Source organism: Pyxicephalus adspersus, chromosome 8, assembly GCF_032062135.1.
Source record: "Pyxicephalus adspersus chromosome 8, UCB_Pads_2.0, whole genome shotgun sequence".
NCBI classification, from domain to species: domain Eukaryota; kingdom Metazoa; phylum Chordata; class Amphibia; order Anura; family Pyxicephalidae; genus Pyxicephalus; species Pyxicephalus adspersus.
This window is the reverse complement of record NC_092865.1, coordinates 57204192-57229118: the sequence shown is the minus strand read 5'-3', so window position 1 is coordinate 57229118 and position 24927 is coordinate 57204192. Positions and strand designations below refer to the sequence as shown.

The window sequence follows — 24927 nt, the reverse complement described above, 5'->3', positions numbered from 1 at the left end:
TAACATCAGTTTCAAACCGTAGTGATTTATCAGCAATGACTTTGGTCTGTTGTTGGGAGGTCTGCTGGGTTAGTTACAGGTTGGAGACTTGACTTGTCCATGGTCATTTAGAATTAAGAACAGGATGGCACGCTAAACCCGTTAGTAATAGGTGGAGAGAATTAAAAAGTCTCATTCAAAGGTTGGCTATGGACATTAAATGATCAAAGCATGACCACTTTTGGATATATTTGAACTCTCGTGTTGCAGATGGGGTACAGAAATCAATCACCTAGCTCAAGTTTTAACAAAGTAGTAATCATCCCAAGTATTCTCTATCAAGAAAAAATTGAACACTGGCAACCACCAAGGTGACCTACACACCAAACCTTGGTTTGGAGAGTTTGGCCAAAGTAGGCCCTGACCTCAACCATACTGACCACCTTGGGGAAAGAGATTGGTTAAGACAGTATAGGGCCCTGGAAAAGATAGCAGCTCTCAACATTTTTATGATGAGAATGATGTCAGAATGTCAGAATGATGAGATTTGCACAAAAGAAGCCTTCCCATTTACTCTGTCTATGCTGAATAGACCCTTCACAACAAATGCCTACAAATGAATTCCCCCTTCAAGTGACAGACAGGTGCACACCTCTAACTAATTGTGCCATTTGGTTGGTTTACATAAGCAGCATAAAGGTTTTAGTTGAGCCCTTGAACATCCACCAGGTGCTCGGCTCCCGTCTCGGGATGTCCCATTCAACATTCCACAAAATTTTGAAACTCCATGTTCATGCTTATGGTTTCAGCATTCAATGGGAAGTCCAACAAGATCAAGGTGCAATGATAGCCCACTTCTTTGGCCAAATGATGTATAGCTTATCTCAGTCCATAAACTAATTACAAAGAATGTCTATGAGAATTTAGCATCCAAACTGCAAAGAAAAGACACATTTTTGAAAAGCGAGTAACCAAGTTTCAGTACATCCAAATGAAAGCTGTGAAATATATGGAGTTCTCTGCAGCTCCTTATTTTCCTAGTAGCAGCTACTGTATATAGAAAAATCCTCTAGAGGACGAGAGCTGTCAACTAGCAAATGTCTTCCAATTCTGCTAATGTGTCATCTGTGACATTCATAACCAGAATAAACTCCTCCTAAAATACTCTTGTTTTTTTTTAATCCACATCAGCCCTTTCATCTGTGATACAGCCACGTGTTCAGGAATTATCAGCTCCCGCTCTAGACTTTAGGATCTATAAAAAAAAGTAAACACGGCTAACTTTGTACGACCTTGGGCAAGTATCCTAACCACGCTGTGCTTCCATGCCGATTTAGACTGATATCTTTAATGCAGACTAATAGTCATCAAATAACTTGCTGTTCTCAAGTTCTCAGATAGCCGGTAATATCCTGGGCTAAAATATTATAGTGTATATTTCTATGCGGTACATTTCTGCAATGCATAGGCATTTTTCTGCGCTTTATGTATTTAAAACTCTGTTGAAGCTAAAAACTCTTTGCTGCACTGAAATCCCAAGCAATGTAAAGTAGTGTACTCTTACTCTCTCCTTCTACCAACATGTTCCTTGTTAGTAGATAAACACTACAGTACAACTGATTTGCTCTGTGCCGCTTTCTCCCTCTCTACCAACCTGAGCTTTACAGAAGATTTGCTGCTTGCAATAAAAACACGATAAATTAATAAACTAAAATTGCCTATTTTTTATATTTCTGGAGCTAGGCCAAAAAGGCAAAAAAAGTGCAGGGTCCTTGGAAGTTATTTAGAAGTGCTAATAAATCCAACACGTTCGCAGTTGTGCAAATCTCAACGTTCCAGAAACGTCGAACAGCCCTGACAGGTTTGTGTAAAGTCGCTCTTTCTACTGTAGACTCATCTCTCCTTTGCAGGAACTTGCTAGGGTCTTTCAACCAGCAGCAGCACACCAATGAAAAGACCTTTTATTTTCAAGGGCGGATAACAAATGAAAGGTCCTGCCAAGATCTTGCCTGTCAATATTTATCCAGGGCCGTGCACCAGCGATTGCATAATCTAGGCTCGTTGCAATACCCCCTCTATGAAAATTTGGCCACTGCACCTCTGTACAATAGAGATTATCGAGAAGCTTGGAGTTCTCTTTCCTCCTCTTTCATCTCTGCTTAGTGCCTGACCTACACCTATGGCAGCCTCCCGCATATCTCAGAAAAGTAAACAAGCAGTAGAATAAATCAATAGTATGCTGTGGTGAGCCTGTGATTTATGGATTTCACCATTGTTTGGCCAACAGCGCTTTCTGCAGATGACAGCCGCACAATCCGGTTTCAACGTCTGCTAAACTTGAAGACTAAATGAACCAAATCCAGTGAGAAAAAGTTATTTATTTTGCTAACAGAGAGACTGCAGGCTTGCGGCAAAAAAGCAAGGGGGATTTGCAAACTAAGGACGTGTTTGGCATTTGTGAAGAAAACAAGACCGTGGCCGAATTTCCAAATAAGTAATAAAGAACGGCAAACAACATAAAAGACAGCTTTCAGATTGCATTTATGTTTTGATATTCCTGGAAAATCCCTTGATGATTGTAACTTGAGGTCTAAAGTGTAGCTATAAAATAAATATTCTTATCTGTTCACCCCCCTATAGTGACCAAAAATCTAAATTACATAGGATGAATGGACAAAGATATCTTGCCACTGGCCTAGTGCCCTGTCAACTCATGCTGGCCATAAACATCAGTGATTTTCTATTCTATCTACCTAAAATGAGCTTTGGAGGTAGACAGGACTTCTGATAGCTAGGCAGGGGTAGTCTATGGCCGGAATACTGGTATTTGAGTGGCAAAAACCCTGCCCCTGACCATCAGATGCTAAATTTCCTAGCTTCTTTGGGTTAGCAGAAGAGGACATTCCACCAGTGGAAGCATCTCATTTGCTAACTGAGGATACACAAAAATTCAGAAGCCCTGTTTTCCATTAAAAAGTATATGTGTGAATATTTTTTAACTAAAAGTCATAGGAAAGAATTAGAACTCCTATAAAGTTTTATTGCCGGTGTTCAGTGAGAAAGCACCAGACACATTTGTAGAGTTTATATGTTTTAATAAAAGCTAAGAAAAGGGAAAAAAACAGCTGGTTTTAACGGTCGCACTTCATCAGGGCCTTAATGCAGAACCGGGTTATCCAGAAGAAGGCTTTAAAAGAATTGTGACCAAAAGGCTCTACTCCAGATGTTAGTTGTTGGTAAAAATTGATAAAAAAAAATTTCAAGCAAAATTGATGAAGATATATTATGGTGTCAAATATGGCCACCTCCAATGATTGGTATATGTGTGTACCATGTTTTGGGACAACAACTGAACGATTATAAAAGTTTTTTGGACTGGTGAGGTAAGCGCACAAATGGCAGCAGATCCACACGTGTGTACTTGGCCATCTCCCCCAAACAGTATATCCAAGAGTATAACTAGGATAGGCAAAAGGCTGATGTCACAAACACGACTGAACCGCTAGTGACACATCCACAGCTGATACGACCACGATGGAGCATTCCATAGCTGATGCCATTACATATTCTTACTCACACACACAGATTTAAATCTCTGACAAAAGATGAATCAGACAATCGTGTTCAGCAACAAACTCGGCTTCACATCAGCTCACACAAGAACAAGGAGAATTCAATTACTTTCCTGCAGCTGCCACTGAAGACATTCCTAAATCCTTCCCCCCTTCCCCCACCGTTGGCCTTCCTGCCTTGCACACAAGCCAGAGGGACTCTTCACACCTCCCTACAGTAAACCTGTCCTAAATAATTACCTTGCCACAGTTCAGACAGACCTTAGAAGCACATTCGGCCTAACCTAGCTGCCACCACTGCAAGAGTATGCTAGTCTCAGCAAATCATTTCCTGATAGACTCCAAAAAGAGGGGAGGAGGGAGGGTGAGCTGACTTAAAGACATTTAAAATCTGCTCCAAAACTTTTCCCAGACACGATACGGCCCCTTCTTCCAGAGCCGGCCTACTCCAAACATGGCTGAAAGCTGGTCTAATTGAGTTTCCAGGCCCAAAGCATCACAAGAGTTACCGTTTTTCCAACACCTCTAGGAACAAAGTGCCAAATGTTTCCAGAAGTTTGTGGGCCGTTAAAAAAAAGGAACACTTGTTGGTTCATCCGATAAAAAGTCCTACGGGTAAGATGAAACACATGCATTATTGAAACCCTCTATTTCTTTGCTTGTTCACAGCTGATGGGTTTTTTGACATAATGAGGAAAAAGCTTAAGGGCTCCTAATTATTGCGGGGTAATAAAATGCTAATTATTTTGATAGTAAAGCCGTTTAACAGCTCCAAATGAAAAAACAACTGCCTGCCACAGCAATGGCTATCAAGGCCTTGACGTTTTGGTTACATATTGTTTCCTATGTGAATGTTGGAGTGCTTTGAGTATTTCCTCTAGATCTGTGTAGGTATTGAGCATTTATTAGAGTTTCCTATAATAAAGACGGGTCACGGATGTTCTCTTCCCTGATGCAGGGTGACTGGTCTCCTCTCCATCAACCTGTAGTTATCTGCAAGCAGCCTGTACAGGTGACCTACACATAACAGGTTCTCTTTAACACAATGTGAACCAGATACTATAGATCCATTCAAGGTATTTCACTAGAATGGACACAGTCCAAGTTGAAGAGTAAACCTTTCTCTGAATGAATTATTGCTCCTTTTCTTTAGCGGCTCCCTCTATAGCGGCTGAAATTCAACTTCAAAGCCAGCCGACAAGTTGCACTTGTGCAGTAAACTTCATTCACTGACATCACTTCACACTTTCAGAGTGCAAAGTTCAAATTGATAATGCGGCCTCTTTCACTAAGAAAAGTTTTGGCCAGGGCCCTCCCGCTTGGCTGTTCATTAATATACAATCAGTACATTAAAAGACTCGGCTCCACTCCTTTGTCTGCATTTGATAGGGGAGGAAAAATAAACCAGAAACTGATTTTTATTTTATTCCCGCAGAAAGATTTAGAAGCAAGCTCCAAGACATTGTAATATCCTGATTTATGGCCCTTACTCTGCCAGTTGGATTATTTTGTTAAGGCCCCACACACCAGGCATTTTTTTTTATTTTGGATAGAGTGTAGGGAATTCAAATTTCAGACTGGTTTGTGCTGTAGATTTGAAAGCCAAACCCAAGTAACACATTAAAAATAATTTCTCCTTGCTACCCCCTTCCTCTGCAGGTTGAACAGTTAGGAAGTTCATAATTGCAGAAGGGACAGGTGATATCACTTCTGCAATAATAATAACTTACCTGCCTGTTTGCAATCTTTTTCTCAATAAGCACGGAGATGCTCATGTGATGTCAGATATTTTGGCATGCCTCTGGATGTTGGGAATGAATAAACTCCAATGTGCATGCGTGGGATTTGCATCATTCCAGCCTGCCCTATTAAGCTAAATATACAGAACTTAGAAGAAGACCAGTTGAAGATTGCGCCCACCACAGGCAACCATAATAGAAAATTGTGATCAGGTAGGCAAGTTGATTTTATTGCAGAAGGGTCATGCAAAGGACCCACCAGCTTGGATTTTTAAAATCACTTATGGAGTAGGGCCATATTAGATTGAGCGCATTACAAATATCTTGTAAGATAAAGTAGAATGTGGTTATAGCACAACCTTAAGGAAAGCCTACTTTATCCCATTCTGGTTCTGAAGCATAATCTGCTATAAAAGTAGTATAATTAAACAGGATTTATATAGCGCCAACATATTACGCAGCGCTGTACATTAAATAGGGGTTGCAAATGACAGTCTAAAAGAGACAGTGATACAGGAGTAGAGGACCCAAAAATGACAGGTGCACTTCAGCTCTACCTCCCATTATATAATTGCAGACAAGCCACAGGTCAATAATAATGCACCCCTTGGTTCTAACTGGCAGCAGGCGGGCAGCCATTATATTGTTATTGATACACATTCGTTAAAAAGCTAGTTCTGCGTACATGCAAAGCACTTTACATGACAAACATCATTCTGCCCCTTTTATAGGCACTAGATGATTTAAACATTTCAAATGGTATAATTGAACGCTGCGGCTAACAATCCCCTACTGGCTAATAACTTTTAAGCCGTATTTAGTGTTTTTTCAACTCTCCGCAGCCCCTCTGCCTTGTAGGAATTTCAAATCCTGCTTTGGATTTTCAGTGTTTTGCTCAAATTGAGACCGTGTGCCACTTATAAATAGAACGAGCTTAAGATATTGTAATGCACCAACAATAGCAGGCTATAAGCAAGGCAAATGCTGGAAGTAACGCTTAACACATGTCGCACGTCAAGTGGCTTTGAAGAGAACCGCTATCCAAATCTCTAAACTTCATTTAAACTGACAAACATCTGTGTGGGGACTCTTGATACAATGTAAACAAAAACATTTAAAAAGTGATGTTATGCAACAGCATTCTGCGTAAGAAGAGCAGGAGAGCCATTATTTTGGCGTTCGAGTGACATCGCCTATGATGCATGGTCTGAGGGACCCTGCCAGAAAAGATTGTGGTTTACAGCAAATATTTATTTACGCTGCATATAGAGACTTAAGTTTTCCCATGGATTCATCAGCGAAGACACAAAAACCATCACAGTTAATAGCCAAAATTACAGCTGTGCAAACACATGCAGTATATTGCACAGAGATGAGTTTTTAACACTCAAGAGAGATCAAAAAAGGTCATTAATTCTTAGGTTAACACTAGAATCTTCTTTATGAAGACTTGGGTTGCAGTACGAACAAGTACTATAAAAACATGAAAGACTCAATGGGGAAGATGGCTATTTTGCCAAATGGAAGCAAAAGTCAAAGTATGGTGAGAATACCAAACTCTCAGTGGTGGCTCATTTGCAACACAACTTGAAACTTGAATGAATGTCCACCAGTTTGTTCAACTGAGGCTATGTAAACTAAGAAGATGGAAGATTTACATAAAATCTGACCTAAACTCAGAAAAAAAAAATCACCAGGTAGGTAGTGTTTTTCACAGAAGATTCCTTTAAAATCTCTTGTCCAAAAGAAACTTTTTATTGGCTCCTCATGGCACGTGAAGGAGTTACATGATCAGTGGCATACCAATGACCAAAGAGGACCGCCATGGACCCAGAAGACTTCATCAGGGTCATCAGCAAAGATGGCCACTTCAAAGAATATAGTGGTGACGGTGGTTCTTGGACCTGTCATTGCTTAGGAGAGCCTATAAAAACTTGAGTGTGCACCATATTTGTCAAGTATGCTGTTCATACTTGCAGATTGTGCCAAAGTTCACCAACACCAATAAGATTTTAGGTCCACTTTAGGGGTTAAGCAAAATTGCCCCCTTAGCTTGTCTGGGAAAAAAGAAAATCCAACAATCACGCAAGGACCTCTTGACCCTTTACAGGTAGGAGTGTCAGAGTTAATGCAAATCCTGTGGCATTTCTGTATAGGCCACATGTCTAAAAACTTACTTACAAGATAGACTGGCCACTTTAGGTGTATGAAACTAAAAGTAACCTTTAAATATGATTAGCTTGGTAACTAACTGGACTTTCCAGTATTTAGTCTTTTATTACAAACTCTATATGCAAAATGCAGAAACCCACTTCAACAATATTTCCACTGCTAATTTATTCTGATTAATTAGCATAGGTGACCAGGTTGCCCAAATTGGTAGTCATGAAGGTTGACGTGTTTCTAAGATTTAGTGAAAAATTGTATCGGAGAACTAGAATCATTGTTATTCAGCCAGCATTCAAACTCCACTTACACAGCGAATTACACCATGAATTAGGCATGACAATTCAATGTAGGTGAAACTGAGACAACAGGGAGCTCTCAAACATTTTCCAAAATGTCTACCTCTTTTAAACACCTCTACTATAACCCCAAGTACTGTTTCCCGTGGCTGTAAACTAGACTATTGTTTTCGTAAAAACCTAACAAAAAATTATGAAACAAACTGACCAGAGCCCAGTTCTTGGAAGTGCAGTACAATATGGGGGACTAAGGAATTACAGATGGATTAAAATCATATTTTGAAATGTGGAAAATAGTAATAACTATGGAAAAGCTATACGCAGTCCAAAACTTACTCCTCTAAGGAGGGCTACAAAAACACATCATTATATTATTTTTCCTAAAGATGATCTCTGGGTAAAATACATTTCTGCCCATATGCAATACAACAACATGTATTATGGATGATTGTGTGTTACATTGGCAATTATTCTTAATGCCATCTTAAACACACCTTAACAGTGCACTGCAGCAAATGTAAAACAAAGCACCACTGTGCATCATAAAGTGCAGCATGCTCAACTTTCTGCATACACAGTTAACAGGATTCATCAAAAACACAGTGCCCACCTATAGTGGGAACAAGCCTCAATCACCCAACAGATCATTAGTTATCAAGGGGGCTGCACTGACATGAGAAAGTAAAGTCTAGCTCTTCTATCAAGATGGCCACCACCACCACACAGTGACACCTTGCAGAACATGGCCCGGTCAGTTTTAAAGAAAAAGATTAATTGATGGGTAATCCTTGGCTCACTTGTTGCCCTTGGTGGCCACCACAGTCCAATGCTGTAATCAGGTTATGAATGACATATTCACCTAGGAACAGCTGTAGATACAGACATAGTCAACTTTTTTTTATAGACTTTTGAGTTTTGGTAAAAAAAGTTTAGGAATATTTGCAATAATTATATTATTCATCTTCAAGACACATTCAACCATAGTCCAACCCCCCCACCTACAGCTTTTAAGAGTCCGATTTGGAAATGTCAGATCTCACTTTCCTTGGCAAGATCCACGTTTTCCTCTTACACCATATCACTCACTCACTCTTCTGCATCCCTACAATATGCATTTTCCAGATACGCAAACTTTTACCAGATGCACAAAATTTACAGATGACTCATGACCAACTCATCGACATCAGGCCTTGGAGGAAGACGGGGTTTCAATAATATCTCCCCACCAAGCCAGCGCTGGGCCTGATCTCAAATACACATCACGGATTGTTTTCAATTATATTCCAAATTCCTCTAACAATAACTATGAGGCGTCTGGCACCAACACATCCGACACTTTGAAGTACTTATCCACCAAACAGTGAAGAAAAATAAAAAGGAAATCTGAAAAAAAAATCTGTAGTCAGCATCTGAGAATTTAAATCTTACCCCCAAATCTAGCAAAGAAAAATGCAAGTCACCTTCACAGGAAACCACAGGATGAAGATTGTTGGAAAGGTCAAATGGTGTTAAAAATGTGCTCGTGTCAGAAGGTCAGGTTAACAACCAGGGAGCAATTTTGTTTGAATTCCCTCTGATAAAACTATATTTTAGGAATTTCTATTTTTCTCTTTCTCCCAAAAAAGGATTGGGATTCCTGCCAAAATAAAAAGTTATAGATTATAAAAGTTTTATACTGTTCTACCAAAAGCAGTTGTGTGCTTTGGTTCTATCCAACTAGTCACTACCTCGCCATGGTGTTGGTTCATGTGAAAAAACAATGGCTGCACTTTTGCCATCAAATATCTTTCAAAATTGTGTTTTTTTATTTAACTCTATAAAATAAATAAATAATAAAATTTTTACTTAAATTTAAATTAAGGTTGGTTTTGGGACGATTTGCACATATTCATCGATGGAAGTGTTGGGTGACCTTCTGCTGTCTATAAGCGTATGAGTTTTAAATTGGGGAAAAAAATACAAACTGTACAGAATTTGTCAATTTTTAGGTCTCCAAAACTTTTATAAGCATTATTCCATTCAAGTGTGTTGCTCATAGTATGGCTCAGCAAATAGTTATACAACTGCTGGAAAGAGAAAAAGGTCCCACGATACCTGGTCATCTGGGAGGACCTGCTGGGAAATTTCCCTCCTCAACAGCTGGATAACCATGGTTTGCCAAATCTCCTCTATAGAGGTTGTAGAAATAAATGTATATTCACTAATGATTGAAAGCCTCCCACTTACTCCTTCCCTGATCCCCTCATAGATATGCTAATTGAGCCCTCAATGACATCTCTTGTGTGAAGGGACATCAATGCATGACACAGGGTTTTCTTCAAGTGTAATGAGGACCTCAAAAGAAAGTCAGACCCACTTCTAACCCCTGCTGAGGGGACTTCAAGCATGAAATTTGTGTTGTGTTTTCTCTATTTTAAATTCTTCAACCTGGGATCACAATGAACTCAAAAAGAAAAGACCCTGAACAATTCTCACCAAACCTGTCCTTGAGAGAGGCCTACTTAGACTCAAAAGGGCCTCCTTTTAAGGTGGTCATGAAGATATAGACTGATGGTCCACATTTATAATTTATTACTCTTTTGAAGTCGATGAAGCTAATTTATATCTAAACTGAGATTCCCAAGAAAAATGGCTGCTCTTGGATTGAAGGGTCCGTGATGCCTTCTGGAAATATAGGGGCTGGTGAATCAATCTAGGGAAACAAAAAACTTCCAAAACTGTTGGATTCTAAGGAGTCCACTTGTGTTAATTTCTCTTTATTACATCTGTGTTTAGTGCTTTGGCAATGTGAGTTGTAGGTACAAATGGCCGTCATTGCCAATTTTATTTTAGAAAAAGGGTGACTTTATTACCCTACCCTTAGAGCACAGAATAGTCCCCTTACCTTTGCTCCTCTACCACTCAATTATCCACCAATATAATAGAAAATATGGGGTATTTGTAGGTATGGAGAACCATTTGTCTTGGGTATATGGGGTAGGAAAGAACCATCAACCCTATATAAGCTCCCACTACAGCCAATCAGAGCTAAGACGTTGCTTCCTTCCCTGGCTCCTAATGGCTAAACGAGGGGCTAATAGAAAGAATAAGAACATACAGTATTGCTTTGGAGGTGGTCATCATAACAAACCCTTTAAAAATCAAATTAGCTTTGAAAAAGTTTTATGTGCAAAATGGCCACCTCCACTTGCAGACAGCAACTGCACTTTAAAAAGAATTTCTAACATAAACTAACAGCCCAAGGCCTAATGGGGTTTATCATTACTGCATGGAAAAATGTGCTAGCTCATATAAACCTAATTCTCTATTTCAATAAACTTTTTTTTTTTACCTTTAACAAACGTTCCCAGGCGTGTAAAGCTCCCCCCCCCCCCCCCATTTATATTTTTCACTTTTTTGTGGCAGAATACAGCATAGATACAAAACAAACTGAACGTACGAGTGGAAAACAAAAACACAAGTGATTCCGAAGGACAATGGGGGTCTTTTATACTCCTGCCGAAACTTCCTGCCTATGCCCACCCACTGAGCATACCTCAATGATCACCAGAGTTTTTTTTTTTTAAAGATATTCTTGACTTGGATGGCAGTGTGTGTCCATGCACCAAAAGAACATCATGTCTATCCAAGCTGATTTTCCAGAACAATCTTTATAACTTTATATATACGTGGTTGAAAACAATAGGAACACATAACTGCAGCTAACAAAAAAAGAAAAACAAACTCTACCATTGGATACTAAAACTTGAAAAAAAATGTGAAAGAAGCCTTAATACTTTCCTGTTCTGCAGAATAATCAGTATTCGGCACACTTGGTGTTGCCACTTGGCCAGCAATTTACCAGCCTGGACAGTAAAGTTGGGACTTGCTTGCAATGGTAATAGAAAAGAGACCACAAAAGCATTTCTCCCCTAGAGAAGGTAGCAACTCTGTGCACGCTGCGAGTGCGTCGGGTGCCTAGCCACCCACCGCAAAATGCAAAGGTATTTGACACAAAGATCTGTGCTGGAAGCGGAGGCTTTTTCAGGCATTGGTGTCTCTTACAAAGAGAGCGGCACAGGCAATGCCATTGTATCACTAGGCAAGACAGGGTTAATATCACACAGTTTACAACACTGTCACCTGCAACAAAATGCGATCTACGCTTTTGTGTATCTTTTCTAAAAAGGGCTTTATTCCTACACTAAACAGAGTAAACACTGGACACTAATACCCGAAGAATCCCAGGCAAGGATTTATTTTACAAGCAGTTGTGTTGCTGCGAAAAGGGACGTTAGCAAGACTCAATTTACACCTTCTAAATCCACACTAAACACCATGTACATCCCACAACTGGATTGCAAAGAAAAATAAAAATAATTTGATCCCTGTGGTTTCTAATGTTTAAAGTTTTGCACCTGGTGTCCGGTCCACATGAAGAAGTTTCAACTCACACCAGGTGCACACATGTAAACAATAAGTAAAGAAAAACACTTTCTGCACAAATGAATATGATATATGGTCATGAACTGGAGACTCTAAGATAAACCTTACTAAAAGACTAATCTTAGTGGAGGATGGTTTGGGCACTTCATTTCTTGATTGTAGTATCAGGAGAAAAGTGGACTCTTGTACATTTAAGGACTGAAACAAAAGAAACCCTTCCACCATCATGGTAACGTAGTGGAATCAAGATTTACAGGACGATAAAGTTAACAAGATAAAATACAAGATAAAGTTTTTAAAGTACAAGTTTTTGAAGGACAAGATAAAGTCCTTTAGGCCATCACAAACACTTGTGTTGTTTTATAGGGCAAAGGAAGAAACCATGATGGGTCATCTTTTGGTATCACGTCCCGCCAATCACATATTGACAAGTTAAGCAACACTCAATTATCAGAAAACATGAAAGGGAAGTTCTTGTCTCGTTCCACAATTTATGTTGAAGATGAGTCCTCCTGTCCACTTACGGTCAGCCCTTAAACTTTGCTTCAAAAAGCTCAAAGATGTTATGATCTTGAAGGAGCTCAAGCCCACCCTTCTACCACTTAGGATTAATTTAGGTAAAATTTTCAGCAAAATGTGCATAAGCAAAAGAAAAGAGTGCAGATAAAAGCTGCATGTCTGCTTGCTTACTGTGGTTTCATATAAACAATGAGACTAAACATTTGTGAACACCAGATCATTACACATATATGAGCTTGAAGGACATCAGATTGGTTAGAATGGACCCATTTTTATTGCAAAGGTCTGGTTCAAACTTTTCTAGACATCAAAGACTGGAATCAGAAATATGAGTTCATCATTAGACAGTCCAGTAAACCATTTAAAAAAACAAAACAAAAAACAGCAGGCCTTATAGTAAGATGGTGATGCTACTAATGTAGCACAGGTCACTAAAAGTAGAGTTCCAACCAAAACACCTATTCCAGGGACAAATGACAGATGTTTATTTCTGCATATCATCAATAGAACAGAAAGTGAGTCATAAACACCCCCATTAAAGACACAAAGAGCACAAAAGCTTGGTAGATGTTCCAATCTTTACCCACAAGTTGGATTAGGATCTACATTACAACTGCAGTAATGCCTGAACTTTACTGAACCTTACAGATTTAAATCCAATCAATGGATGTTAATGGGATCTATATGAACAGGTTTGTGTGTAAGGGAATCTGCATATTGCACATCCTGGGTACAAGAGCTATCCGAATAAAGGACCCACCAGGGTGCAGGGCTCCCATGGGGTGCTTGGAAAAGGGGAGGAAAAAAAACATGCAATAGTTTCCACTTTTAGCCACACATATTACATCAAATTTCTTTTACAGTGACAAGCCTAAAAAGACATAAAAGTTTGCAGAACTTTTACAATGTAAATTGCAGGTATTTTTCCTTGATGGCTCAAAGATTCACTGAATGAGGGAGGGGGCATTCAAAGAACAATTGCATCTTTTATTTGGTGTTGATGGACACCACTTGACCATGTCAGGACAGGGGGAAAGTTGTTCAGTAGCTTCTTATCAGCAAACAGACAAAATTGTTCCTACTTGAGACAGAAGTGGAAATTGGTGAGATAAGGCAGACAAATCTTCACTTGTAGATAATTTGCTTCTGTTCAGTACAGCCTGGAGATTTTCAGACTTCAGATAGTAGAAGTAATAGTGTGGTTACCATTTACTGGGTGCCTAATTTCAATTGTTGGGCACCCAGGAGGAGCTACGGGCATTTGCTGGGCTTTGTCAAAAGTAGGAAACATGCTATAGAACAGACTTCTAGCATTGCGATTGGCTTGCACAAGAATAAAAGGACGCAGAAACACATCACTGGTTTGTACTTTTTTTTTACCAACTATTGTAAAATTTCTTGCAAATGCCTATAAAGTGCTTACCAGGCATTTAAATTAGATAGCAACCATTTAGGTCCATAGCAGCAGTTGAGCAATTACCCAACCACAAAATGCTGCCGGTAGCATCTCAGTGCAACCGGAAAACTGCAAGCTACATGGTAAAGCAATGGGGCACTTTATTATACCAAAACACAGACACAATCTGTAAAATCATGGTGTGCAGCAATAGGCAAATCTTCCTATAAAAAGTTATTCAACCTTTTCCAATGACACATATATCTGTAAAGTATATTTCTGTGCAAGATGAGTTTTCAAGAATTGCTGCCCAAACTGTAAAGATTCATAGGAGGTCTATCTTTGAGTCATGTCCGAGGCTTCTCTCGAGGCCATGCCATTTTAAATAATTTCAGTATTTTCTATGCCAATGACCCAGAATGAGTATGCAAATTGGGATCTTTGACTTTGTTTATTGCTTACCTGTTGGAATAGCAAGTTCCATTTTTTAGAAATAATTCACCAACTGGAACCTTTATGTTTCTCCCAACTCAGGTCCCCTCTAAATGCCCTTGGAACAGTCATTGGACTTTAACATTATGGGGGTCAGAAGAAGGTCAAATGTAAATGAATCAGAAAAACCTTGAAATGAAACCATTGACACAAGCCTAAAACCCATCAACATATTACAAAAGACCTAAAGAAGGCACAAAATACTCTAAAGATCCCTGCTGTTCCTCAAAATCTCAGTGTGGGTTCTACGAGTACCCATATGCAGCAAATCTGCACTATAAACATAACAATACTGAAAGTATTCAAAAATTCTATTGCTATGACTGGAGGATTCCTCTGCTATTCATTCTACTTTACCAAGTCCTATAAACTGAACCATACACAGACATATTTTTGTAGTTGTACATTTTACACATATGTGAGCACTGAAGCTTTTACAATTCACATACTATGTGCATTCAAGCAAGTGACATGTGAGAAACATTAGATGGAGGACTTCTGTGCTAGAACACAGACTCACTTCCCCAACCCATTCCTGAAAGGAGCTGAGGCCTCACTTCCCTTTGGCTAAAAAGCAAATGCTTCATCAAACTTGCAGAAGAGAATTCTGACAAGTGGAATTCACATATGGAGGACAAAGGGAGGTATCATAAGCCTACACAGACCTGGGTTACATATGGATGGATTCGAGACTATGGGCATGTCTTTGGGTGTTGGAACTCCTACGGGCTTCAAGGGTCAGTACAACGAGGTGAATAAGATATGGGTGGAGTGGACTAGGTGAAGCCATCTGATAGCTTTTTCCATCTCCTGATGATTCTCACAGATTATGTTGTTGAAAGAATGCAATTGGTTTTTGAAATGAGAATAAATAAATTGGGCGTGCATTCTCAGAGTTTTTTGAGCACGACCATATTAGCATTTGGGGGTTGGTGGGGCAGTAAGAAAAATGGACCTTCTATTCTTGATGAAAGGTCTGTTTTATAAAAAATTATATATAATCTCTGGCGGTATAACTATGCTATTTAGCTGCTTAGTTTTCACAAATGCTTTCCAAACAAACCCACTAGCTTGAAAATGGTTGAAGAGTTGACAGCATGGAATTCCTTCCCCCCGATCTGTGCCTTGAAGCTACATTAAGACAAGATCAGCACAGAAGTAATTAATTTTTTAGTAGGCCTTAAGGCTAATGAGACCTATGTTCACACCAGACCATACACTGCTGTCACTTTCCTAACTGTAGCTACATCTGTAGAAGCAGCAGACAGGAAAATAATGGGAAAAACACACTGAAACATGCCACTCATAGTTAAACAGACTGCAAATTTACACATGAGCCGCCACAGAAACACCACCGAAATGGAGCCTTTACCTAACTGCTATTAATAAACTGCTAAATATATACAGTTTATTAATAAACTGTATATATATATATAGCGCCAACATAATATGCAGAGCTGTATATTAAATAGGGGTTGCAAATGACAAGCAAAATGAGGTGTAGCATGATGCCGGGTGTCACCTAATATCCACTGCATGGGTAAAATGGTTCTCCAACATGGTATTCAAGATAATTTGCATTCGGAGATGGAACATTGAGCTGGCATAACAAATGTGGGCCTTTCATGGTAGGGTTGTCATATCAAGGTGGGACTACAGGAACTTTACGTTTACAGAAGAATTAGGTCCATTAGGTCTAATAATAATTGTTGGAAACCAACGGCTAGTGACCATTCGTATGTTATTCGTTAACAAAAAAAGTGACAACACCGATGAACAAGGATTGATGCTGGAAATGAACGACCATCCCAGCGGATCTGATTGGGCGATGATCGTTTGCTATCTATTGTGTGTACAGTCGTTCAGTGATCATGGATGGTTCTTCAGTAAACTTTCTCCTTTATGTGTTACTTCCTGCATTGTTCAAACGATCTTATCTATTGTGTGTACATTTTTAGTGGGTTATATTTGAAGGATCGTATCGTTACAGCATGTACAGAATTGTGCACAATATGATCGGTCAAAATATTTGTGCATAATTGTTAGTCTTTCGTTTTCTAACTCAATTATTGCACGTGTGTACCTAGCTTTAGATTATAACTATTAAGACCGGAGCACAGGAAGTTATTAGCTTATAAGAGCACAGCAGATCAACTTTTGTTTAATAACTTACCAATTAGATAGATAGACCAAAACACTTCCCAAAAAAAATGGGAAATGAAATTCATTGTTAGGATTCAATACACTTTGAACTGCCCTTACCAATCTGCATGGTATACAATAAACATGAAATCCAGTTAAATGGTAGCAACACCTGTAAAAGCTCTCAATCCTGCAGATTACTCTTTGAAGGGCTACAATTTTATATAGGATCAAAATGCAGCTTTTTCAAAAAAAGTACATAGTTCTATCCATGTATATCATATCAGCAGTTCACAGACATAATAGCAAATCCATAGTAGATAAAAGAATACATGAACCAAAACAAAAATACAACGTACCAATTAGAAATGTCAATAATGGTTCACTAGACGGTCATAAAACAGAAGGGTTCCCTTATCTCAGTTGTAATAACACACATCAATAGATAAATACCGAGGATAGCCACATGAAGACTTTCTCCGTTAACTGGAAGTAGTTAGGGCAAAGTTCTAAAGCTGCCCATACGCAGGACATACAGGCAAAAAACTTGGCCAACCAAAGATTTTCAGAAGGGTGTCGGAAACAGGATCCCCTCTATCATGGCAGGGGAAAACTAGGCATTCTTTATAAAAAAAAAACTCCAGGTTTGCTTGATCACTTGGAGAAGTTTAGTAAATCAAGCCTAATGTGTTAGATATGCAGTACTTACCCTCATTCTAATCTTACAGAGATACAGCCTTCAAAAAAACAGGAACTGGAACGCAGAGATGCCGGTAACTCAATATTTCCAGTCTGTGAACATTATTCTGCCTGCTATTTGAATAGGATTAGTTGATGGAATAGCAATCAATGGGGATGCAACTAATTCAATAAAAAGTTGCACAGGAACTGAAGCGGTGAGCCAACAGTACTATTAAGCTCTCATCAGATTTTTTTTTTTTTTTGGAAGGCTGTATCTCAGAATGGTCCATGTATTGTTAAAGCAAGCAATGTTCAACTCTACTAACATCCAAGTTTAGTTGATTTGTTGGGTTGCAATTGACTTTTAGTATTCTTAAAGTGATTGTAAGGCAGTCACTATATTTTCACTTAATAGAACTTGCAAATAATAAAGATGCTCCAAAATTGGATCTGAAGTTCTCAAGAGCCAATCAGAGTCTTCTACACCCAACAAATCTTATCTGATTAGTTAAGGTTCTTTGGATTCTACACTCAAATTTGCAAAAATAAATATAAGCAGGTCAATGCATCAAATTGGTGGCTCCAGAACATGGGAAAACCAACCTCTGTATGGCCAGCCTGAAGCTACATATTCATGCAACATATTCGTATGTTAAATCTGAACAAAGTTTTCTCAAACAGCTGATTCTACTTTTTTATTGCATACATTTTCAGGTTTCAGATATAATATGACCTACATGCATGGAACTGTAATTATGATCAGCGAGTCAAACAAACCGTTGGCCTTGGAAGACTTCACAATGGCGCCTTTCCAGATAGTGGGCCGGAAACGCGTCTAAGACTGACTGTACCATACAGAGATTTCCCATCTTACGGTAGCCTGCGTCAAAAGCCACAGGCAAAAACCATGAGGACAGCCAACAAAATGAGTTACTGATTGTGCATGGTCAGTAAAGGGTTACGACCTTCACAAGGCATGGAAACTGATTTACGTTGCCATATTTCTAACAAGGCCTCCTGGAAGAGTGGTTTATGATTTCCACCTGTAATTTGTGATTTTATCACATGGCAGGATCAAAGTAGATTTAAAACAACAATGATTCAACATACGGCTAAGCCAGCGCACACTGGACTGTGTGGGACGGGGAGGAGGGTCCATTGTGGCGTCTAGAATGCAGCAACATTTCCAGAGAGGACTTTTTTTTTTTTGCAAATCTGTTACAGGTGAAGCAGACTAATTCCTGTAAGGCCATTTGAAGCAATACAGTGATTTCTTCCACTCTTTATGCTAGTCTTAGACTATGATAGTTAAAGTAGATTGTCAGCTCCTTGACATGACTAGGGACTCTATGAAATGCTGTACGAGTACATGATAATAGCAAGAATTTTCAAATAATTTAATTACTAAAAATTCTCAGCTTATTTAATTAACTGGACTTCATGTGTTAAATTAAAAAAACATTTAGATGAACACCCCATCCGCCATTTTTTTCAAATGCTAGTAAGAATAAATCACTACTAAAAGAGCTTTTATTAGCATTCATAGATAGACATACAAAAAAAAAAGAACTGAAGATACAGGTGGCACTTGCAGAACAAATGTTCTTTTCACATCCTTGATATCCTGTGCAGTAACTCCACACCGAGATCCAACAGCTGCCATTAGTAAGCCTTCCTTTGCCTAAAATGGCCAAAACCATGGAGCGACAGGCAGCCTTGGTGCAAACTAATAGGTCAACCATCACAATTTTTATGTTGGTCTATATTCATTTTAACCTCTTGATTTTTAATTATTTAAATGTTTACAAAAATTAAGTTTTTTAAAGTTTCTAAAATTGTGCTACAATTTAAATCACACTTTTATTTTGGAAAACAACTTTAAATGTATGAAACATAAATATTGTTTTCCAAACGTCAACACACACACACAATATTTATATAATTAAAAAAATAATATTTTGTGTATTTGGTAGTGTTGCCTTAAAACCAAAAATAAGCTTTTTCTTATTGCAATACAGTACATGTTTCGAGCCTTTTAAAAGTTGAAAAATTCTAAAAGTTTTAAAGACCAAAAGAAAGCAAAACAATAAAGACAACCCTAAGCAACATTAAAAAAAAAACAAAAAACAAAAATAGTTCTAAATATAGTGTGTACTAGACATGAGCAGTTTTCTAAAAACAAAAAAAAAAATGCAGATACCATGGAATAAAAAAAAACAAAAAAAAAAAACATATAAAATAAAACAAAAAATACAAGGAAAGTAAACTTTCCAAAAACTACAAGACTCTTTCACAAAACAAAAACATACAGGCCTAATTTTCACCCAGTTCAGCAAAGTGTTGTCCTTAAATGGTGATGCTCTACCTCCAGATTTATAATACGATAATAAATTAATTCTCCTTATCTAAACATAAACCAATTACATTTTCACAAATTTTCATGCAGATCCGCCCTCAACGCCAAACGTCTCATAAAAAGACAGATGGGTTGAAAGATAAAATGCAGTCGGACGTATTTGTCAACAAGATAAATTCCACCAGAAGGTAGTTTTAAGGAAACGTCAAAACTTCTTGCCAACTTTTGTCCTAAAGACATAAGACAGAGCCACAGATAAAGAGAATTATTAGTAATCCTTCCGCATGCACTTTATGATGTTTGAGCTTTGTCACTCCAGCTATAAATAACCGGGTGATTATTTCAACACCTTTTAGATTTAGGATGAGCTTAAAACAACCTGAGGCTAGCAGGCTGCTGGGGGAACTACAACCCTCAGCACGCCAGGGCATAGTGGTATTTTAAAGATTTAAAGAGTACAAAGCTTGGTGCAACATTCTATACAACTACCAACAGTATAAACTGTATTTGCAAATTATTCTTGTGCACAGACTCTTAAAGTATCTACAGTAAGGAAAGTAGACTTCTTAAGCATTTGCACATCAAACTTTTCTAAGCCAAATATAACTTTTTAAAGTTTAATAACTCACCACCATACTGTCTCATTTTTGCCCAGAAGGTGGAGTCACCCTTTAAATATTTGTGAAAAAACAAAATGCTGCCACCAATTCCCATACACCACTCGTCAACCAATCAGCTCAAAGCATGACCATATTAACAGAAGCCGAAAAAAAAGTTTAATAACTTTTGTTGCAGACCTCGGCCATAAAATCACATCAGCAATAAACTCTGTAGTCTCCAATTTGCATCTTGCGTTTTCCTGGGGATGTCAGGACGTAAAAATTAAACCTCAAAATATGGATTAAGTTATAGTGATACTTTAAAACTACATAGAGGATTGCTTGGCAGGTTGCCCGACCCCGTACACCTGGCGCAGCTGATATTACCATCCGCCATGTACAGTATGCAATTCCCCCACCGATACAGTGGGAATAAATCACAACAAGCCATAAAACGGGAATCATTTCACATGGGTAGGTTTCCCCGGGACGGAAAACGCACATGGTGAAAAACTTGATGAAGCAATTGCAATGTAAATCTAAGCTGGAATCCAAATTTTGTACACAGCATCGGTTCTGTAAGTGCTCAATTTTTAAGGGAGATTTTTTTGGAGTTTCCAAAAACTTTGCCAAAACTTTTGGGGCTATCAACAGTTCCAACCTACACTTCTACCAATACCAGAACATGTGAATGTTGAGGTTTGGAGGCCACACAACAGTACTAAGTGGAACTAAAACCCATGGAAGAAAACATTTTATGTTTTTGGCAGGCGGGAAGTGTAGAGAGACAACTCTTTCAACACAAAGCACCATCTGAAAGTTTCCTATTAGGATGACTGGTTTAGAACAATATCTGTAAACGTTATGACCTGTTCTCTGATATAGAAACAAATACGGAAATAAAAACTGTAGAAGTGATAAAGAACTGTAGAAGAACTTTGCATCAGTTATTTAGCAAAAACATGGTCACTCTCAGGACTTCCTGGTCCCTTCGTCAGTTTGATGTCTGCAGTGACAGCTTTCCGTCTATAGAACTTTCTTTTATGTGTTGCTACTTTGTATGAAAATTATAAGATTAGGAAACTTTTACATGTTAATGAAGGATTGCTATTAATCTACATTTTATGCAACTTTTATTATATATCTATAAAACATTCTACAAGCAAAAATATATAAAATGACAGCACACACATGGCTACTTATGGTGTGGGGAGGAAGTTAATGAGACTTTTTTTTAAAGGTGTGAAAAGCAAAAAGCATATTATCGTTTTATATACTGATAGGGATATGGTCCTTGTAAAGCACTGCATACTGTCAGTGCTTTATAAATACACTAAATATATTTATCCTGCAGGTAAGAATTCTGTGGAGCTGTAATAAAATATGTTGTATGTTACTATTAATCAGGTATATTAATATTATGTACATTGCTACAGGAAAAGAAAACTAGACAATGTAACATAATACATTTGGGCTGATTTTGGTATCTAGAAGGCCTAAAAACAAAAGAGGTGATGGCTTGTATGTGGATGATTTTGCTGTGAACAGACAACATGCGGAGTTCTCCATGCAGGTGAAACAAGCCATCCTTAAGCTGCAAAAACAGAAAAAAACCCGTCTGGGAAATTGCTACAATATTAGGAGTGGCAAAATCTACAGTTTGGTAAATCATGAGAAAGAAACAAAGCACTGGTGAACCCAGCAACGCCAAAAGACCTGGACGTCCATGGAAGACAACAATGGTGGATGATCGCAGAATCATTTTCATAATGAAGAGAAACCCCTTCACAACAGCCAACCAAGTGAACAACACTCTCCAGGAAGTAGGCGTATCGATATCCAAGTCTACCATAAAGAGAAGACTGCATGAAAGTAAATACAGAGGGTGCACTGCAAGGTGCAAGCCACTCATAAGCCTCAAGAATAGAAAGACTAGATTGGACTTTGCTAAAATCCATCTAAAAAAGCCAGCACAGTTCTGGAAAAACATTCTTTGAACAGATGAAATCAAGATCAACCTTTACCAGAATGATGGCAAGAAAAAAGTATGGAGAAGTAACCCAGGAGTTTATTAAAGCAAAGAAGCTTTAGGATATTCTATAATAAATATTCTTGAATGTCAGTCACCTGATCTGAACCCAATTGAGCATGCATTTCACTTGTTGAAGACAACTTCGGACAGAACGGCCCACAAACAAACAGCAACTGAAAGCGGCTGCAGTAAAAGCCTGGCAGAGCATTAAAAAGGAGGAAACCCGGCATCTGGTGATGTCCATGAGTTCAAGACTACAGGCTGTCATTGCCAGCAAAGGGTTTTCCACCAAGTATTAGAAATGAACATTATATTTTCAGCTTTTTAATTTGTCCAATTACTTCTGAGCCCCTGAAATGACGTGATTGTGTAAAAAAAGCTTTAGTTCCTGACATTTTTATGCAATAGTTTTGTTCAACCCACTGAATTAAAGCTGAAAGTCTGCAGTTCAACTGCATCTGAGTGGTTTTATTTAAAATTAATTTTGGTAATGTACAGAACCAAAACTGGAAAAAAAGTTTTCTCTGTCCAAATATTTATGGACCTAAACTGTATAAAAGTTGTCATACTCTAATTCATTCTCTCTCTCTCTCTCTATATATATATATATAATTAGGGAGAGAGAGAAACTACTTTGGACATTAACATATTGATACCATTGCACAAATTTAGATTGATATACACATATATGAGGATATAAAGGGATTGTTAGATCTGTATGTACACCTATATGAATGCACATACATTGGGATTCTTACATGCACCCATACTGGTATCTATGTATGTATACTTACTGATATGCACTTATATATCGAATTCTTTGTATGTACACTGGTATACATACAAACTGGTATATAGATCTATGTAAATGCACATACTTTAGGACCTTTATATGTACACCTACTTGTTTGCATACATATTGGTATATTTGTATGCATGTATATTATTATTATTATTATTAAACAGGATTTATATAGCGCCAACATATTATGCAGCGCTGTACATTAAATAGGGATTGCAAATGACAGACTAATACATGTATATGGGGGATCTTTGTATGTTGGTAGATATATCTCTGTACTGGTAGGCAGATATTTTGGTATATCTAAATTTACACATACAAGTATGTAAATATACAGTATACAGTATGTATATTGTATATATAGGCATCTTCATAGGTACAACTACTTGTATGCACACATATTGGTAAATTTGTACGCATGTATATGGGGGATCTTTGTATGTTGGTAGATATATCTCTGTACTGGTAGGCAGATATTTTGGTATATCTAAATATACATGTACAAGTATGTATATATACAGTATGTATATTGTATGTATATATATATATATATATATATATATATAGGCATCGTCATAGGTACAACTACTTGTATGCACACATATTGGTATATTTGTAGGCATGTATATGGGGGATCTTAGTATGTACACCTATATATTTTAGTATATTCACCTACAAGTATGTATACTGTGTGTGTGTGTGTGTGTGTGTGTATATATATATATATATATATATATATGTGCATGCATCTTCATAAGTACACTTAGGTGTATTCACACATATTGGTATCTTTGTATGTACACATACTGGTAGGTAGATATTTTGTTATATTCACCTACAAGTAAGTCTATATATGTATATATATAGGTATCTCTATAGGTACACCTACGTGTATGCAGACATATTGGTATATTTGTATGCATGTATATAGGGGATCATTGTATGTAAATCTATATATTTTGGTACCTGGATATTACTTACAGGTGTGTGGTCCAGGCTGGGAGGTGAGTGGGGGTCTCGGTGATCCCCAGGTTGCTGCAGTCCACCATGCCCCCAATACAGGTACAATTCCCGGGGCAGGGCGCTGTGGCCCCCAGACATAATCCGAGCAGGAGCTGAGAGATGAGGCAGAGGTGCAGGAGCCGGCTCCTTCCTGCCCGGGGCTGCATGTTCCTATAATCCGGAGGGATCGATGTGAGCGCTGCTGATGAGCCGTCCTTACAGCGATGCTTCCATGCTCGCCAGTCCCGGGATCCCTATGGAGCTCGCGGTATGAGATCCCGGAGGTACAATCCGATAGGTCGCTATAGATCCAGCGCTCCCCGATCCGCTGCCACTCCGCACTGCTCTACAGCTAGCACTACTGCGGCTACAACTCCGACACACAGACGCTTTCCTATTGGCTGCCCCGCGCATAGGCTCATTAGCGGCTGTATCGCGCTAGCTGATTGGCTGATTCGCTGTCCCCGCCCGCCCACTTTGACTCTCCTGCACTTGGAAGTTTGTAACTTTTCTTTCTTTGCTCAGTTGTCTCATGGCTGGCAGAGGGGAGAGCTGAGCACAGGGTGCACGGATCACACCTGGATTGTCTCTACAACTACTAGTTATTAGGATCTTACAGCAAAAGAAGTTAGCACTGTCACCTAATAGCATGAGGGATCCAGAGTAAAATCTCAGCCAGAGCACCATCTGCCTGGAGTTTGTATGGGGATTCCTGACTCTGTATTA

General features: G+C 38.5%; 1 protein-coding gene across 1 annotated transcript in view; it reads right to left on the bottom strand.

Moving 5' to 3' along the window:
* The window catches only part of LRIG1 (leucine rich repeats and immunoglobulin like domains 1), a 68210-nt gene extending 43664 nt beyond the window's left edge, over nt 1-24546 (bottom strand). The window contains exon 1 of the mRNA XM_072420794.1: nt 24181-24546. Within this exon, the coding sequence (XP_072276895.1) occupies nt 24181-24368 (188 nt within the window). The 5' untranslated portion in view covers nt 24369-24546. The remainder of the gene's footprint in view (nt 1-24180) is intronic.
* Nucleotides 24547-24927: the final 381 nt, after the last annotated feature.